The 14,085-nt window shown below is 40.4% G+C and overlaps 1 protein-coding gene and 1 pseudogene across 1 annotated transcript in view; both read left to right on the forward strand.

The window, feature by feature from the left end:
- Positions 1-14,085, forward strand: part of Trpc4ap (transient receptor potential cation channel subfamily C member 4 associated protein) — a 73,654-nt gene that overhangs the window by 45,424 nt on the left and 14,145 nt on the right. Inside the window, 1 exon segment of the mRNA XM_047540921.1 lies at positions 12,134-12,276. Coding sequence (XP_047396877.1) covers positions 12,134-12,276 — 143 coding nt within the window.
- On the forward strand, positions 1,451-8,287 carry LOC124977407 (ELMO domain-containing protein 3-like; annotated as a pseudogene).

Consider the following 14,085-nt stretch of genomic DNA (forward strand, 5'->3'; position numbering starts at 1 on the left):
AAACATTAATATACATATCCAAAAAGCTCAAAGAACTCCAAATAGAATAAACTCAATGAGGGCTACACCCAGACACATAATAAAAATGGTAAAAGACAAAGAAAATCTTGCAAGTAGCAAGAGAAAAATGGCTTGTCATGCTCAAGGGTATCCAATAAGATTTAGTGACTGATTTTTCATTAGGAATAGTGGATATCAGAGATAGTGATACCCAAAGTGTTGAAAGAGAAAAACTGTCAACCAGGAATCATCTGTCTTGCAAAACTATCCTTTGATAATGAATAGACATTCCTAGATGAACGAAAACAGAAACCCCTTATTAGACAAATATGTGGAAATTAAATAGTACCATCTTATGAGAAATACCAAAGGAACTTCTTTAGATTGAAAGATGACTTCAGTGATTTGAATGCACACACATGCATGTTCACGCACATGCACAAAAAGCTCCAAAAAAGGTAATTATATAATTGTAAATGACAGTATAAATGTGTATTTCTTCTTTTTTTTTTTTAACATAGGATATGCATTTATTAACAGTGAAAAAGCATTTACCCAAAGTGAATGTTACAAAATACAGAGTATCTCCACACTCTTGCTAGCTCGTCATTTTAGGCATTTTCTCAACATGCATAGGGTTTCTCTCTCTCTCATTTGACCTTTTCCCCGCCTCTATCACTGACCAAAGTTTAAACTTTCAGACAAACAAGGATATTAAATGCCTAAACCTTTACCAGTAGTTACTAGAAGAAACATTAAACAATTTATCTGCTCTCAAACCTGGGTATTTAAAAACTAAAATATCTACTAAATTAAAAAAAATAACAAATTAGATAGGAGCTATAACAAAAGCTAGTTTGATAATGTTCACAGTATCATGGTGATAACTAAAGTATTAAATATAGTTCTTTGGCTTAACTAATTTAAGAAGCATTTATATAAAACTGTGTTTATATTTGACAATAACTGCACCAAGAAAGTGGGTGGGATGAAAGTTGTATTGGAGAAAGGAAAGAATGCTAGATGATAACTTGACTCTAGGGGAATAAATGAAAGGAACCAAAATGGTAAATAATAAGGTTAATGTAAATTCTGCAAATATTTACTTACAGTTTTCTTTTCTCAGGTTCTTTAACAGAGCTAAAATTTTATAAAATAGGGCTGGGGCTCAGTAATAGAGCTCTGGCCTCACATATGTGAGGCACTGGGTTCAATCCTCAGCACCACATTTAACAAATAAATAAAGATATTGTATCCATCTACAACTAAAAAATATATTTTAAAAAATTATATAAAATAGTTATAACAATGTGTAACAGCTATTATTGGGTTTTTAACATGTGTAGACATAATATGCAAAGCAGCACAGAAAGTGGGGAAGGGACTAAAGCTGTATAGGAGCTCTGGAATTTAATATAATTCTGAAAAAAAAAAAAAAAAAGTCTGTTAAGATGTATATGGTAAGCCCTAGGGCAGTTGCTAAGATAGTAGCTTAAGACATATACTGAAAAAATCATTAAAGGAATTATATCGTACTGAAGAATATTCACTTAATCCAGATGGAGCACTAAAGGAGAAATAGAAGTTGGCGTGGTGGCGCACACCTGTAATCTCAGCTACTTAGGATGCTGAGGCAGGAGGTTTACAAGTTCAAAGCCAGCCTGGGCAACTTAGGGAGACCTTGTCTCAGAATTTAAAAAGAAGGGGTGAGACTGGGGATGTTGTTCAGTGATAGAATGCTTTCCTAGACTGGCCAAGGCCATAGGTTTAAACTCCTCCTTCCCACCGCATAGAGCTAAGAAGAGAAAAAGAGCTCCAGAGAAATAGAGGAACAAGAAACCCACACAACATGTAGAATGGAAAAAGTGAAATGGCAGAAATGTGAAGGGGTTGATTCAAAAGACAGATTTTAATATTGGGTTAAGCTTAAAATATCCAATTATATCAAGTGTATAGGAGAGACACTGATTCAAAGACAAAACTAGATTGAAAGTAAAGGATTGAAAAGATGAATCATGTATATTAGCATCCATAAAAAACTGGAGTGACTGTACTAAAAGAGACTTTAAAACAAAAACCGTTGTCAGAGGTAAAGGGGGATATTTTGTAATAATAAAAGTTGACTACGTTTAGAAGATATAACAGTTATATGTATCTAACAACAGTACCAAAATTTATATTAAACAAAAACAAACAGATTTAAAGGGAGAAATAGACAAACTGTAATAATTGGAGACCTTAATATACCACTTTCAGTAATTGCTAAACAATCAGTAGGGATATAGAAAACTCGAGCAATACTGTAAACCAGTTAGAACTAACAGGTATAGAAAATTGCACCTGACAACTGCAGAATACACATTCTTCTTAAGTACACATGGAACATTTTTCATGATAGGCCATATACGATGCTATTTCTTAAAAGCCTTGATTTTGAAAGGTTTAAAATTGTGTGAGGTGTGTCTTCTAATCCCAGTAGGACAAATTTATATTTTTATTTAATTTTTTATTTTTGGTGGTCTAGGGATTAAACCAGGGGCACTCTACCACTAAGCTATATCCCCACCCCTTTTTATTTTTTATTTTGAGACAAGACAAGTTGTGGAGGCCGACCTTGAACTTGTGTTCCTCCTGAGTTGCTGGGATTACAGTTATATGCCACTACACCCAGCTTATAGTGGGGTAAACTTAGAAACTGATAGCAAGAAGAAAAATTTGGGAAATACACAAATATGTGGAAATTAAGTAGTGTATTTCTAAATAATCAGTGGTTTAAACAAAGGAAATTAGAAAATATTTTGAGACAAATGAAGACACAGCATAACAAACTTACAGGATACATTTGAAGAATGGTTACACGGAAATTTATGCCCAAATGCTTACATTTATTAAAAATTTCAGTGACCTAAACTTCTACCTTAAGTTGTTGAAAAATGAGTAAACCAATTACAAAGCAGGCAGATGAAAGGAAATGGTAGGATTAGAATGGAAAATGGCGAAATAGAATAGGAAAATCAACAGAGAAATCCAGAAAACTAAAGTTGGTTGTTTGAAATGATCAACAAAACTGACATACCCTTAGCTATACTGACAAAAAATAGAGAAGGTTTAAATTACTAAAATCAGGAATGAGAATTACAACCAACCTTACAAAGACGAAGAGTACTCCAAGAGAAAACGGTAAGCATTGCAAATAAATTACATAACATAAATGAAATGGACAAATTACAAGAAAAGACAAATTGTTGCAACTGACTCAAGAAAAAATAGAAAATTCAAATAGACATATAAGAATATAGTAAAGAGATTGAATTGGTAATGCAAAAACTACCTACAAAGGAAAGCCCTATACCACATGGCTTCTGTCAGATGAGCTGGTGAATTCACTCGGTGAATTCTACCAAATATTTAAAGAATTAAAAACAGTAGTGCAGGCCATATAGCCCATCTCATAGAGGGCCTGCCTCTCATGCTGGAGACCCAGGTTCGAGTCCCCAGCACTCTGGGATTGTGGAATTAGCAAAGAAACCAAACAACAGTACTTCATAGACTCTTCCACAAAAAACAAGAGGAGGGGGCATTTCCCAATTTGTTCTTTAAGGTTGTTATTATCCTGATACCCAAACCAGATAAAGACATCACAAGAGAAGAATATTGTAGATCAATATTTTATAGATATGGATGCAAAAATCCTCAAAAAAAAAAAAAAAAAAAAAAAAGTACTAGCAAACCCAATACAGTAACATCCATGAAAGATTTTACACCATATCCAAATGGGATTTTTTCAAGATTGGTTCAACATATGAAAATCAGTTCATGTACTAAACCATACAGCAAAAGCATGAAGAATAAAAACTACATGGTCATTTAAATAGATGCACAAAGAGCATTTGTAAAATTCAACACCTCTTCATGATTTAAAAACAAAACAAACCACAACAAACTTAGAATAGAAAGGAATTTCCTTAACCTGTAAAGGGCATCTATAAAAATCATAAAACCCATAGCTAATATTATGTCTTATGGCAAGATACTGTACACTTCCCCTGCAAGACTGTGAACAAGACAATTATGTCTGGTCTTGGCCATTTCTATTCAAATTATACTGGGGGTTCTGGTCAGGGCAGTTGGGGACAAAAAAAAAAAGAAAAAAAAAAAAAAAAGAAAAGAAATTAAAGGCCTCCAAGGGCTGGAGTTGTGATTAGAATACACACCTCACACAATTTTAATCCTTTTAAAATCAAGGCTTTTTAAGAAATAGCATCTTATATGATCTATCGTGAAAAATGTTCCAAGTGTACTTAAGAAGTGGTAGAGCACTTGTCTGGCATGTGTGAGACCCTGGGTTCGATCCTCAGCACCACATATAAATAAATAAATTAAATAAAAGCTCCATTGACAACTAAAAATTACTTTAAAAAAAAAAAAGGCTTCCAAATTAGGAAGAAAGAAGACTCTTTGTTCATAGATGACATGTGAAAAATACTTTAGGAATTTGTTTTAAAAAAATTTTTTACTAAACTAATAAGTTGAAAGTTCCAGGATGCAAGATTCATGTTTTAAAAGATCAACAGTTTTGCTATCTGTTAACAAACCAAAAATCAAATTAAAATTAAAAAAGCAATTTCGCTTAGAATAGCATCAAGAAGAATAAAATACTTAAGTATAACAAAGAAGCGCAAAACCTATATTCTAAAAATTACAAAATATCATTAAAAGAAATTAAAGAAGACCTAATAAATGAGAAGAAATTCCATGTCCTTGATTTAGAAGACAATATTATTACAATATCAATGCCCCTTATCTTGACCTACACATTCATTGTAGTCCCTATCAAAAATCCCAACTTGCTTTGAAGAAAGATGTTAGTTGATCCTAAAATTCATATGGAAATTCAGGGACCCAGAATAACCAAGACAACCTCAAAAAAGGACTAGGTAAGGGAATTCACACTTTCTGATATGAAAATGTAATACAAACCTGTAGTAATTAAGATGGTGTGCTGCTGGCATAAAAAATAGACATATACAGAGCAATGAACTATTATCAAGAGCTCAGAAATAAATCCATAAACATAGTCAGTTTATTTTCAACAAGGTGTCAAGACCATTCAGCAGGGGAAATGATGGTCTTTTCAATGCATGGTGTTGGGACCTTCAATATCTACATTCAAAAAGAATAAGTTGACTCCTATAGCTCACATATATAAAAATTAACTTATAAGAAAGACGTAAATGACAGGCCTGGGGTTGTAGCTCAGTGGTAGAGTGCTTGCCTAGTATGTGTGAGGCACTGGGTTTGATCCTCAGCACCACATAAAAATAAATGAATAAACAAAATAGAGTTATAAAAATATATTTTAAAAAATTTTTTTAGAAAGACCTAAATGTAAGATTTAGACTTATAAAACCTGTAGAGGAAGTCGTAAGAGTAAATCTTGCTGAGTGCGGTGGCTCATGCCTGTAATCCCAGCGGCTTTCGAGGCTGAGGCAGGAGGATCTTGAGTTCAAAACCAGCCTCAGGAAAAGCCAGGTGCTAAGCAACTCAGTGAGACCTTCTCTCTAAATGAAATACAAAATATGGCTGGGGATGTGACTCAGTGGTCAAATACCCCTGATTCAATACCCTGGTACCCGCCCCCCCAAAATAATCTTTACCTTGGATTTGGCAGTGGTTTCATAGATGTGACATCTAAAATACAAGCAATAAAATTAATAATAGACAAATTGGACTTAATCAAAATTAAAACCTTTTATACTTTAAAAAATACCATCAAAAAAGCGAAAAGAGGCAGGTGAGCAGGCTGAGGTCAGGGACAGACAACTGGCCCTCCACAGTCCACTCCAAGGTTGCTGCCTTTACCCCTGGTGCCTCCAACAGCTGGCCTAAGAAACAACCCTGTCTCTCGCTGGGGAGTGCAGGCCTCAGGGACACACGGCCTCCCTCTGATCCCCATGTCTGCAGAGCACCCATCTCTGCCCATAGCCTTGTAATAGGCATCTGCAACCATCCCACCTGAGATCTGACCTTCACAGGCCCTTCCCTGGAGGCTGGTATACTCCACATGAGGTGAAAGAGTTGATGCAGGGCCAATTATGGTAATGGAGTGTCTGTCTTGCACCATTGAAAATCCAATCTTAGCAGTGGCCAAGCTGGCCAACGGCTACTGTGTATACTGTGTTGAGCTGAGGCTTCAAAGGCCTCAGGGACTTCTTCATTACTTACAGAAATAAGCTATACCCTGGTGATGGTACAGGACTATTTTCTTACTCCTGATCTGAATGACTACCAGAAGGAAGGCATAAGATAGGACAGTTAATTGGACCTTTGGCTCTCCTTGTGGTATCAGATCTCAGACCTCAGACCTCAGAAACCCCCTTTTTGAGCCTAAGAACAAAACTTGCTTGAACAAATGATTTTGAGTCTTGAATGAAAAATCTCACTCTTTCTATAATGAGAAAGAATTAAGAGAGAAACAGTTGTGATGCAGAGATGCTCAGAATCCAAGAGGAATGGGAAACCGTGTGTACCATTCAGCCAGACACAGGGAGCTAAGACAGCGCAGACCAGTCTGGACAGCTTATCTCCTTTGTTGAGGTCCTGAAACACTTCCAGACTCTGGACCTCTTCTCCTTCAAGAAGAGAATCTAGCTAACTGTTCAGAGGACTGGACTTGCTGCCTCCAGAGCCCTACCAGGGCCTTTGGAAAGAAAGGGACTTGGTCCTGACCATTTCTCAGTGTGACTGTTGGGGCTACCACAGGACAGATGCTGCATAGGTTGTCAAAACAGAGTGCCACCTCAGTTGAGGCCATGCCAGGACTCTTGCATGTACCCTCATGGTGGGTGAGAGTGGGAACTGAAAGGAGGGTGTCTTGAACACCCAGTTGAGGCCATGCCAGGACTCTTGCATGTACCCTCATGGTGGGTGAGAGTGGGAACTGAAAGGAGGGTGTCTTGAGCACCCAGTTGAGGCCATGCCAGGACTCTTGCATGTACCCTCATGGTGGGTGAGAGTGGGAACTGAAAGGAGGGTGTCTTGAGCACCCAGTCCTCCCCCAAGGGACAGTCTAGCAGGGAGTATGGGTGTGTTTGGGGCAGGTGGCCAGGACAACCATGACCCAGTGCATGGCCATGTCCACCAGACCATCAACAAGAATCTGACAGGCTCCAATCTGGACTGTGCCCTCCACAAAGACCACTGGGAGGACCTGGGCTTTCAAGGAGGAAATCCAGCCACACTTCTTAGAGGGACAGGCTTCCTTGCCCTCCTGCACCTGCAGTACCTGATTATGAGCACGAAGACCTTGCTTATGGCTTGTCACCATTTCTAGCAGTTCTCTTTCAGTTTGATGTCCATGAATGTCACCCACATCACCATCCAGACCTTGAGAGAGGAGTATCTCTCCAGAGAGTGTAATTGGCAGCAAAAGGTCATTGCCGTGGTGAACATCTTCTATGCTGTCACTTCCCTCTGCCTCACCAGTGCCTGGAGGATCTAGCAGAAGACTATCTCAGACTCAGGCTTTGTCCTTAAAGATTTGGAAGTGTTGGTCAAGAAATATCCACAGCAGCTGCTTGAGACCCTAGAGATCAATTTGGCCTGGGTGTTAAACAGATAAGCCTCCTTGTTGACAAAAGTGCCCTGGACCATAAGCCCCTCGCTCCATTGATCTCACTTCCACAGTTGTGTGTGACCTGTAGCCCCACTCATCTGAGAGTGCAGGACTGATCTGAGCAGCCCCAGAGACTGATAGGAAGACTCCTGGTCTGGGCCACCAGCCTTCAGAAGGCATGGGGCAAACCACACCTGGTGCTCCCTGACTGGGCTAATGGCTTTCCTGCCTTAGCAGGTGAGATGGGAAGCTCCTGGGTTTGGTTGCAGAAAGCCAACCACCCTCACCAGGGGGAGACAGCGTGACTAGACCTGACCTACTTCCTACAGACCTGCCTCTAGAGCAATGAGAGTCTTCCCTGTTCCCACCTGGACTCCAGGTCCCAGGTCTGGGTTTCAGGAATCAGTGGCAGTGAGTTGAGCATGAGGCGCAACTGGACACGCCACACCTCCCCATGGGAAAGGAGATTACCAAATAGAAGCAGCTAGAATTCTGACTCCCTAGCTAGCCTCTGGTTATCATCTGAAGGAGAAAGACAGCAAGTGACTGCAGCCAGCAGGAGGCAGCATGACCCAGAGAAAGCCCACTAATAGGCTGGGGAGGACCTGTTTCTCCTCCCCAGTCCCTCCCTTCCAGTCCAGTTTTGTGATTTAGAAATGGACATTGGCTAATGTGTCCTGGCTGCTCCCTCCTAACCATTCATGAACTAGGGCTTCCTCTGGGGAAGGCTGCATACTTGCCCAGGATGGTGTTCTGACCTGAGTGAGGAAGGAGGAAGTGGCTTACATAAGGTGGGTGTGGTAGGGGGAGTGAAAAGACAAACGCACAAGAATGAGGGAGGGAGAACATTTTTGTAAACCAAGTATTGAATAAGGTACTTGAATCTAGAATGTATAAAGAACACCTGTAATTTAATAATGAGACAATACATTTCAAAATATAGAAAAAGGACCCAAAAAGACATTTCTTCAAAGAAAATACACAGATGGCCAGTAAGCCATGAAAAGTTGTTCAGCCTCATTAGTCATCAAGGAAATGCAAATTAAAACTACAATGAGATACCTCTTCATACTCCCTAGGATGGTTATCATTGAAAAGACAGATAATAAGTCTTGAGAAGGATATAAAGATACTGAAATGCTTATTCAGTTTCTTTTTTTTTTTTTTTTTTTTTTTTTTTTTTGGTTTTTTGAGATGGGGTCTCTCTGTGTTATACAGTCTGGCCTTGGCCCTGAACTTGCAGTCCTCCTGCCTCAGCCTCATGACTTGCTGGGATTACAGGCAACCACCACTGTGCCCAGGCTTATTTGCTTTTGATGGCATGTAAGGTAGTGCAGCCATTTTGGAAAATAGTCTTGACAGTTCCTCAAAAGTTAAACATACAGTTACCATATGTCTCAGAAATTCTAATCCTAGCTATATACCCAAGAGAAACTAAAACATGTTTATACAAAAACATTTTCATGAATGTTCACTATAGCTTATTCATAATAGCTAAAATATGGAAACAACCCAAATATCTACCAACTGATGAGTAGGTGAACAGGATATGGTTTTTTTCATACAGAATACTATTCTTCAGTTTAAAAAAAGGAATACTGATACATGCTTCAATACGGATAAATCTTGTAAACATTGTGCCAAGTGAAAGAGACAGTGATAAATGACCACATATTATGTGAATTCATTTATATGAAGGATCCCATAGAGGCAGAAATTAATTGAGTGATTGCCTAGGGCTGGGGGTTTAGTGGGAAGTGTAGAGAGTGACTGCTGATGAGTACAAGTTTTCTCTTTTAGGATATTGAAGATGTTCTAAAATGATTGTGGTGATGATGGCACAGCTAGGAATATTCTAAAAGTCAGTGAATCGTGATTGATTTAATGGTGAAGTGTATGGTATGCAAATTGTAGCTTAAAGCTGTTTTTAAAACCGGTGAGTTAGTATGCCCCAGAAAGTGGAGGGCAGTGCAGACATATGGAGAATGGTCACCACTTTCATCAACGTTAAAGAGCCGAAGACATTTGGAGGAAAGGACATGCCTCTTGAACTAGTTTTCCCTTTCTTCATCCTTGGAAATGACCTTGTTGCTAAGCTCTAGCTATTGCTTTGGAGACCTTCTCTCAAATATTTATCCCCACAGAGTTTGTCAGATTGTACTAGCCCAGCACCAAAAGTTGACTGTGACTTGGGGCAGGATCTGGGCTGTGTCTCTCTCTCCACAGACACTCATTTCTGATGATGCCTGTGTGCCCCAAATTGCACCTGCTCCTTCCATAGCTCTCTTTTCCTGCAGGCCTCTCTAAAGCCCCCGAGCCAGGCGAGCCAGGTCGTGCAGATGTTGGGGCTTACCAGGTTACCAGCAAGTGTGCAGCAGAGGTAGATTGTGCATATTGGTTCCCCAGAGTCTCCACAGATCACTGGACTCTTACAAGATCTGGGAACTGACCAAGGAGTCCCAACATGGACTTAGTAATTCTGGTTTTTCTCTGAAGGTGCAGGAAAATATATGTGAATAGATAGAATTTTCTTAGACTGTCTCTGGAAAAATTTTCCTTAGTCTTTGCCTACTGTCAGTTTAGTTGCTATTAAGATGGAAAAGAAGAAACATGGGTAATAAGTTCGTTAGATATGAGTAAGAAGTTCTGGTGTACTGTTGCCCAGTAGGGTAACTGAAGGTAATAATTATGTACTGTATAATTGTGCTATATCTCAAAAAGCTAAAGAAAAGGGATTTTGAATGTTTTTGCCTTAAAGAAATGATAAATGTTTGAAGAGATAGATGTGTTTAAAGATTTAAGCATTACATAACATATTCATATATATCAGCACATCACGTGGTACCCCATTAATGTGTACAGTTTTTATCAGTTTCAAATTAATTTAAATCTATAAAAGAGAAAACAGAAGAACTCAGAGTTTTTTATTTCTATTTAATACATGCAAGCATATGTTGATAACTTGTGGTGGCCATTGTTCTAAGCACCTCCAAAATACTAGTTTCTTATATTTTTGCAATGTTATTAGGAGGTACATACTGTTGTCATTAGCACTGTTTTATAGATGAGGATGGCTACTAAAGCACATAAAGGTCAACTGAGGCTTCCCAGCTAGTGAATGAGTTTCCAGCTCAGCAGTCTGACTTCAGCATCTGTGCTCTTACCCACTGTGCCATGCTGCCTCCTAAGTCATGCTTCATTTAGCAGCTTGTCCTCTTCCAGGGTTATGATTTTTATATTGGTGATGTAATATGACTGGGAAAAATTGCTCTGGGTCTGTAAGGTGGAATAAGTCAGCTGTTACATTATGACACCCTGCAAAAATCAGTGTCTCCTGGGTGGGCCTTCCCTGAATGGGTTTGGTCACCACTCCTCTGTATGTTTAGTTCTTCTGGCCTTTGCAAAAGGCCTCCAGGGAAATAAGTCCAGTAGGAGCTTGAAAGAACCTTAGCGGATACTGATTCATTCTTTTACCTTAAAGATGAGGAAACTGAAAGGAAGTGAATCTCCTAAAGACACCCAGCCTCTCTGAGCTATCACCACTGCCCTCTTAAAAGGAATCTGATGGTGACTGAGGCTTCCTAAGATTCCATTGCTGGCCTTTTCGTGTCTTCCTCATGGTAACCCTCTCTGTCCACTATAGTAGTTCAGGACAGTCTAAGACCTAGTGAGGAGATGATTTGCCCAGTGTCACTTAGCCAGCAGATTTCAATTCCAGAACCCTCCATCTTCATCATTTTGCTTTCCTACCTTCCCAAGGGTAAACTCCTTTTTGGGGTGGACCAGACAGAGTTTTGTCAACTGGGTAGCAGAGTGAGTGAGTTGGGTTACCTAAAGTTTAGCGCACAATACTGTACAGGTACCAAGCATCCCATACATACTGCTTATCTGCTGCTATTAGTAATGATGAGATCCTATACAATGAAAATCTACTGGTAGATAATGTTCATCTTTATCTCTGCTATCAGTAGTAAAACCAGGTCTGCTTTAGAAAAATTGAGCCTTAGAAAACTTGAGATGGTTCTTTGAAAAATGGGGGAAACCTTCAAAAAGATCCAATCCCTTAGGCTTTCAGCAGTGTGCCCTCATAGAATCTAGACAGAAAAACCAAGGACTCGGAGTCATTTAGTCACTTGAAGAGTTCCATACAACTTGCTGTAAGACTTCTGAACTCTTTCTGCTTGGGGCTTCTGCTTGGGGGCAGGAGAAGGAGTACCAGTGGGGAGGATAGAATATGACACTGCATTGACTATGTCAGAATATTTTTACTTGGTAAAAGTTGGTGAAACAGACCAGAACTACAGTCTGTTTTTGTAAGTTTCTGGCTTGCTTAGCTTCTGGGAGTTTAAGGGAATTTAGAGACTTTCAAAGTCTGATGCAGGCGAGGGCCCAGTCTAATGGCTTTGTATTCTCTTGTCTGTTCAAAGTGGGTTTGAGGGCAGAACGTGTTTCCTCAGGAGCCATGACTTACCCCTTTCCCTGGGGCTGTGTCAGCCTCCACTGTGTTCCCTCCTCCAGGCTCTTCTGAGGAGAATGGGCTACCTCACACTTCAGCCAGGACCCAGCTGCCCCAGTCGATGAAGATTATGCATGAGATCATGTACAAACTGGAAGTGCTCTATGTCCTCTGCGTGCTGCTGATGGGGCGTCAGCGAAACCAGGTGGGCACCACCCTAACATCCCAGAATAGTGGGAGCCAGGAGCAGATGCTGCCTGGCTTGTGGTGTGCTGGGTTCCCTTCTATCAGCCTTCGTTTAGAATGGCACTCACTCTAACCCAGCAAAGCATATGGGTTGTTTTCCTTCTCATAAGGAAACTAGGCTCATTCTAGAGCTTGGGGTCTTTCCAGGTACCGCTGTAGGCAACATTTCTAGACAGCATTGGCACACAGACCAGAAGCAGGCATCTTACCTCAATAAGGCGAGGAATAAAGACTGGCCTTGTAGATGTGCTGGAAGAGTTTCTGATCTGTTGCAAGGTCAGTGTGGTGGGTAGAGCTCAGAGCTGTGTCTACTTATGAAACCTGGGCAAGTACAGAGGGTTCCAGATGTCGTAGGGTTTCCTGAGCCTTGAAGCAAAGAATAAGCCTTGAAGAAAGGAATAAGTTTGTGTAACCTGCAGTGGCAGAAAGAGGGCTCAGAAAGTTTCAAGACTGATGAGAACTAGACCTCTTCTACTAACTCTGCTGGTATGCCAGGCATACTGACAGGAGAGACTTCTGTGGGATGAGAGCTTAGGCAATCAGTAGCCTAATCACATGCATTTTTCTGAGTCAAATGCTGGATCGTCACATTATCTCTGGATGACAAATGTGCAGTTAACCTCATTTTACAAATGAAGAATAACTTCAGATAGGGTGCCCAGGGAAAAGACTCCCTTTAAAAATAACATTTGAAATAGCAGTGCACTGAGGAAAGTGAGGGCCTGCATTGTTGAGACCTGAGACAGCTGACCAACTAGAGGGAGCTATGCCCCTGAGGTGAGAGAAGGCCTTGTAGGTTGGTGGAACAGAAAAGAGACCAGAGTAGATGACTAGGACAGTCAGTGAGAGAGGAGAGCTGAGGGATCATGGGCCAACTTGCATTGGAATGTCATAGGCCATTTGAAAAGACTTTGTTTTTCACTCTGAGTAAAGTGAGGAGTTGTCCCTCTGATTGCTTTTTGAAAGTCTGTGAGTCAGCAAGAATGGGAGTAGGGAAAGCCCTTAGGGACCCAATTGAGCAAAGATTTGGTAGCTAGGACCAGCACTGATGGGGTGCTGGTGGGAAGGGGTTGCATTCTGGTATATTTTGAAGATGGAACAGAATAGATTTGCTGATGATTTGGATGCGGAAATACGAGAGGGGAAGAGTTAAGGATGAGTCCCAAGGTTCTGGGGATCGATTTGCCATTTATTGAAATGGTTAAGACTGGTAGGTAAGGAGTGGAGGGGCAGATTTAGGGAAGATGAGTTTGGTTTTGAACAGGGTAGGATTAGGTGGAAGTTGGAATAACACTTGGATTACCAGCAGTTAGAGTTGGGGAGAGGCTGGGGTAAATGAGTTACTTTGGGAGTCCTTAGCATACAATTAGGTAAAACCAGGACACTAAATGAGATCCCACACTTTCTTCCATAGCCTTGGTGCCTTAGGGTTCTTCTCAGTAAGACAGAAGAGACTTGACTTGGTGACCACCATAGGTGTCAGCTGCACTTCCCTACCCCAGTAAGCAAAGCAAGGTCGGGCTGGGTTTTACAGAAGCCTGAGCAGCAAAGCAGACATCATTTCACTTTGTTAGTCTGACAGATTCTGGACTGCCCGTGCATCTCACACTGGCCAGAGGTTTGACTTCTGTGTCCACAGACATCCATGAAAGTGGAGTCATAGGCAGTAGTACATTTGTTGGGTTTGGTCTCCCAGGATCAGTGATGCCAGTGATGGGCTGGAAAGAGGCAGATCTCAGGATAAGACCCTGAATTAGGTGACATGTCC

This window comes from Sciurus carolinensis, chromosome 2, assembly GCF_902686445.1.
Source record: "Sciurus carolinensis chromosome 2, mSciCar1.2, whole genome shotgun sequence".
NCBI lineage: Eukaryota > Metazoa > Chordata > Mammalia > Rodentia > Sciuridae > Sciurus > Sciurus carolinensis.